Genomic DNA, 6,000 nt, shown 5'->3' with positions numbered 1-6,000 from the left:
AAGGTTCATGCATCTTCCCCTTTGGTGTTGGTGGAAAAGCAGTGAGTATATTCAGAATATGTTTCATTACTGTTTCAGGCACCTTTTAGCTGCATAATACAAAGTAATATAACCTTCATTGTTATAGCAATGTTTTTCAGGCTAACTTGTCAAAGGGATGAAGTATAGTTTGCTTGTACCCAATGAAACAGAAAGACTTGTGTAGTGTTAATGAGTTTCTATAGGAATCTTAGCAGTGGAAAGACAGGGTTTTCTTTCTTGCTAAATTAGCATTGTGCCTCTGAAGTTAGGAGCACAGCGATTTGCCTTTATCTCATCTGTTGTTTTTTCCCCAATTTAGTTATAAGGAAATTCAGATTGTTTGCATTGCAGTTTAGTTTGCTTTATAATTAAGCATTGTTAATCTGTTAATTATTTATTGGACTTGCTTTCATGAATTCTGCAATGTTTTAGTTACTTTTTTCCTATATATTTTTATTATTTTATTTCATTGTTTCTGCTTGGGGGGTTGAAATGTTCCATGAAAACACTTGTGTGGGGGTGTGGGTCTGGAGTCTGGCAGTCGCTCTGGGAGTTCTTAGCCAGGGTCCTTCTCCATGGACCAACCACTCCTGAGCTTATGGATGGATTGCATCTTTCTGATTTAATTTTGCAGGCAATGCATCTGACTAAAAATTAGAATTTCCTTTTCCACCAGCAACATGACATTTGGGTCAAATGTTCAATAAAAAGAGAAGCAATCCATGAATTCTTTGCATATTTTATTTTTCATTTTGATTTCCAACTCACACACATCTGGCATATTTTACATCTTTGCAATAAAACATGGTTACAATAGCTTAAGGAATTTATATATCCAAAATATTTCACCATGATCTTGAGATGAAATGAACTTATCTTCCAGATGTTCAATATTCTCCCAATTCTAAGCTACAAACTCAAGATATTGCTTACAGACCAATGATGAATAACTTAATCATTACATTGATTCCCCATGATTTCAGAATTTTATAAATACAAACAACAATGAAGAAGGTATTTAGTGCTAAAACTTACTAATACAAGGTGGAGAACAAATAAGAATCACATCAATAAATAATGATATGTTTCTGGTGCCAGTACAAATAATCCGTTACCTTGTTTTTATCTTTTTTAAATAAATGACTGCAAGTGAGTGTAAAGTCTGAGAAAATTACATTCCTGTTACATGCCTCATAGCCCTACCGACACAATATGTACATCTATGACAATACAGTCACCAAATATACAAAGAAGAAACATGAAGTAAAGTGTATATACCCCTGGGTGTGTTACTTGATCCGTAGAATGTGCGGCAAATTATCCTGATAGTCATCGTTACAGTATTGTCAGACATGAAGTGCCGTCAACAGAGAATGTGGCTTAATGCGTGACTTTCAGAAGAATGTAAAAGAACAACCCCGGTGAAGCTAAGGTCCTTTTTAACCAAGCTTTATTTCCAAGGAAATGAAGAGAAAATCTTAATTGCTCTCTCCCTGCAATGTACAGTATGCCAAATGTGATGAATCTAGAAGTCTAGCACTCTTGCTTTGGTGGGAGTCATTAAGCACGCGAGCATCCTCTCATCTCTCTTCCGTGCTCCTGCCTTTCTATCGCGGTACTAAATTAATAAAGGAAGGGTTTTCTCTTCCTCTTACAACGCATAAATATGGCAAACAATGGCTTCATATCCAAACGCTTTATGTCATAAGCAAAAACTCCACTTAGAAGGGGGGTGGCGGCTTGAGATTGAAAAGAGCAAACCATATTTCAGTGGCAATGACAAAACTGCAGCTTGTGCCCCATTTCAACCCTTAAATGCAAGCTGGGCCCTTAGGCAGTTCGCTTCAACCTGTGAATGTCGCCGTTTCATCAAGACATTCAGGTTTAAAGTACATGCAAGTTGTAACTCCACAATAAAGTTAAGAAACATTTTTTTGTTCTTTATACAAGGTTTTACTTTTACAAAAGTATCCCTTTAAAGTTAAGATGTGCATCTGATGTACAAAGTATCAAACGTAGTTTATTTTAATCCTTTTAATTATTATTTTCAGCTTGAAAAGGGGCTGGAAATGGGAAATGTATGCTAGGTTCATGGCCCCAAACAATGTAACAACCGGACACAAGTTTCCTCAGAATATTCAAAAGTCTCTTGTGACGTGTTCTCCACTAGCTTTTCTCAGTAAACAAAGGTATATGAAATAATTACCAAAACATCTCCTAAGTCATTATAATTTACATGATACAAGCTCATTTCTGCAGCAGCTGGTGTTCGGTTGTGAAAAAACACACAAAGTAAAATGGTTGCTGACTACAATGGACAGCTATTGCTGGGTGTAATGGAATGTACAACGGAGGTCGATGCAGACTTGTTTTTCCACCAGAGATTATGCCTTTCAGTAGCACTTGTGCTCTCAATTTCGCCTTTGCTTTCAGTTCTTCACTCCGGTTCAGTATCTATTCTGATGCTCATAATGCCACCGATTAAAATCTATATTAAAAGCTACAATGCTACCAGAAGCCATGCCAGTAATTAGAGTCCTGAAAGAGAGACAGAGACACAAACTGTACATACTGAGTTATTTCTTTAAAAAATGTTCACAGCAATCAGGTTTTTCCACCCTCAAACTATACTTATGCTGATTCCAAAGATCATAGAATCATATTAGACATACAAGAACAATGATGGAAATGTGATATTCTGCTACTGCATCTAACCTGAAATACAACACAGATATATTTCTGGGTAGGCAAGTGACTGAAATTAGGGATTTTCATTGAGCCATGGCTGCCTCCATCTCCCCTCCAGTGTGCTGCTAATGAGAAACCTGGGTCAATGGAAGCTGAAACCATGCCAACAATGGAACATGGTGAATGCTAGCCAGATTTTCCCTTTTTTAAAATTAAAATTACACATGTATATCCTGCCCTTCTCCAAAGGATGTATAGTGGGATAGTCCCATGACCATCTTCTCAACAACACTGGGAACAAGGCTGGCTCAAGACATTTAGGCATCTGAGGTGAACCACAAAATCTCCCCCTCCCAGAGAAGAAGGGGTGAGTGAAGATCTACATCAGGAACAAGGGGGCTTGGAATCAAATCAACCTTACCCAGTGGTTGAACTAGGAATAAAAAGCTGCTGCAGGGGGAAAGGGGCCTACTCAGAATCATGCTGGGCAGGTGCAGAGCTCAGGAGACCCCAGAGTGCAACACTCATCATTTCTCCTCTAGGGTGGGAGGAGACCAGCAGATCCTCTCATTTGCCAAGAGACTGCTATAGAGGCAGCATTGTGGGGGCTACTGAGGAGGCAGCAAATCCGGCCTCCAAGGAGCATGCCGCAGCCATAAGTGCTACCGCAGAAGTGGCAGGCGCTGCATTCCTTGGAGGCCGGATCTGCCCCTGTGGATCCTGCCACCTGAGGTGGTTGCCTCACCTTGCCTAATGGGTGGGCTGGCCCTGCTGGGGAAGGAAGGTAGAAATAACGAGTTGCTGACACACACAAAAACCTGGTACTGCTGCTGCTTATCGAAAAGGTGTGGAGGTGGAGCAGGGCAGATGTGAGGTCAAAGCTGTGCAGGTTCACTAGCAGAAATGCTGGATTAGCTCAGTCAGTGTTTGCCTGCACATCCATGATCTCACCACCATCCTGCTGCCGTGCCATCCAGGTAAGCAGCAGCGATACCGAGTGGCTCCATGGCATCAGTTGCTCATGAAATTAATGCTTGGCTCTTCTAACGTGCATCATAGCTGAGGAGGGGTTTGAACTTGTAACATCCCAAGGGAGTCCAAGCATGAGATTCTATCTGGCACACCACGTTACTATCCACAATCCTGACCGTGGGGGTCACAGCATTATAGCATTAAACCGATGTTTCACAAGCGGGTAAGCTGGCTCTTCACACTCCATTTTGTGTTTGGGTGTAGGGAAAGAAACAAATGCATACAGATTCAGTAGTGGAGAGTATGCATATGTAGAACTACCCCAGGGAGGTTCGCCTGGTGCCTTCATTATAGGCAAAAACATCCCTCTTCAACCAGGCCTTTGACTGATTACTATTCTACAGCCTTTTAAATGTGTCTGTGGGAAGGGTGGGGTATTGGTTTTAATTATTTACATGTGTTTTTATCTTCTATTTTATTCTGTGGACCGCCCTGAGAACTTATGATGAAGGGCAGTATATAAATTTAATAAATAATAACAATAATCTCTGCCTTTAAAATGTAAGGAAGTAGGAGCCCAGTCGAAAATGCAGCATGAGGAGTCTCCCATAATGCAGCAGAATTAAATAAGAAAATTAGAAGCTGTACTGCTTAATCCAGAAATCATGGAGAGGTGAATTGTATTGTGTGTTTCAAAGAGAGGCTGAATTACTGGGGGGACAAATAACATGTACAAGTTTGAAGAGGCTCACTGCTTCTCTTGGGTTGCAACTTACCTCTGATCATGAGACAGGTCCATTGCCCTAATGCCAGCATCACAGCCAGGGTAAATGTAGAGCTGCTTGAAGTCACAAGCCTGCCATACTTCCACGACTCCATTATCGCCACCCGTAACGAGGTTCTGCCCATCGCTGCTCAGGAGGATAGCCTACAGGTGAGCCAAAATGAGTAGTGACATTAAATGCTGTGTAGACTAACACAAACAGCTTCTGTGAGAGGATATTTCCTTGTCCAACCTAGGACAGGAGCAAATAAGGCTTTGCTGGAAGTCACCATGGATCATTTCTGACTTTGCCCTGCAACAAAGGTGCCATCAGTAACACCTCAAGAACTCCCTTTACTCTCTCCGAGGTGTCAGTGATGGATTGGACTCCTCAGGGCCCTGTATTCATGTCTTGGCTCCTAGTCAAGGGAGGACAGATGTCAAGCCATGTAAACTTTTAAAGCACAGACACTTTAAAATCTGTATGTCTAAAACAGATATACAGGAATCATCAAGTGCTCAGTTTTAAAAACAGAGAGTTCACTTCTAGATTGAATTAGAGCCGAGACGTTTTTCCAGTAAATGTGATCCCTGATTTTCCAAGTGATCACTAATTTCTCATGAGACTTCTTCAAGCATTACTGTTGTTGTACATCATAATAAGTTCTGAGAGGAAATACTTACCCTGGTTGAGTCGTTGATCTCCATCTGTGCCAAGAGTTTTCCATTAATGCTAAAATTGCTGAACCTCCCTCGTTCATAGTAGATGATACAGTGGCCTTCACTAGATACTGAAATTAAGCGAGGATACAAGCAGTTTTCTGTTCCTTCAAGTGCTCTCAGCAAATCTCCAGTAATTGTGTGCACCAGGCAAGGTCCTTCTGTATATTGACAAATAATACAGTATATATATAACAGAGAGGCACATAATTTAGTTAAATTATGCCAAATGCATACAGAGATGGCACATAGTGGTATATAAACAGTGAAAGAATGTGCAGGGGAAACAATGTCTCTGATCTAAAGTGGTGCTTCAGCAAAGTGAAATATACATTTAAACAGTGAATCGCTTTCAAGTAGTGTGCACATGTGTGTGTGTGTATTTTCACATTTCCATTGCTGAGCAGAACAATCCCAGCCCATAAATCTGCTGGCTGGAAGAGGTTAGGAATCAGGTGGCGGTTCCTTCCAGCCAACAAACAGGAGAAATGCTGCTGGGGAGGTTATATCTAGCACAGAGGCTTCCAATACACCCACAGAAACATCCACCAGTGGTGTTTCTGCAGGCAATAGATGCTACTATAGCTGCCTCCCAATGCTCTAAGGATGAAGTAGATGTGGTTTGGGATATATTTCATTTCCCCAAGAGGCTCCAGGACTTGGCTCATTAGCCATGCAAGTCTGGAGCTGGTCTAGGCAGTTTTCCCACTGGTTACAAATTAATTGATTAAAAAAAAATGGGGGTGGAGAGACACATTGTTTCCCTTACCCTGGTGCCTAATGCAAGCCAGGAGGTCTTTGAAAGTGGTGGATCACCCACCACTTCATTTCCCTAC

The 6,000-nt window shown here is 41.2% G+C and overlaps 1 protein-coding gene across 3 annotated transcripts in view; it reads right to left on the bottom strand.

The window, feature by feature from the left end:
* Nucleotides 1-748: 748 nt before the first annotated feature.
* Nucleotides 749-6,000, bottom strand: part of NBEA (neurobeachin) — a 357,769-nt gene continuing 352,517 nt past the window's right edge. For all 3 annotated transcript variants that reach the window (XM_079973311.1, XM_079973312.1, XM_079973310.1), the window contains 3 exons: nucleotides 5,129-5,325; nucleotides 4,458-4,609; nucleotides 749-2,559 (listed from right to left, as the gene is read on the bottom strand). In XM_079973311.1, coding sequence (XP_079829437.1) covers nucleotides 2,469-2,559; nucleotides 4,458-4,609; nucleotides 5,129-5,325 — 440 coding nt within the window. In that variant the 3' untranslated portion in view covers nucleotides 749-2,468. The remainder of the gene's footprint in view (nucleotides 2,560-4,457; nucleotides 4,610-5,128; nucleotides 5,326-6,000) is intronic.

This window comes from Podarcis cretensis (genome assembly GCF_951804945.1).
Source record: "Podarcis cretensis genome assembly, chromosome: 4".
NCBI lineage: Eukaryota > Metazoa > Chordata > Lepidosauria > Squamata > Lacertidae > Podarcis > Podarcis cretensis.
This window is presented reverse-complemented; position numbering and strand designations above follow the sequence as displayed.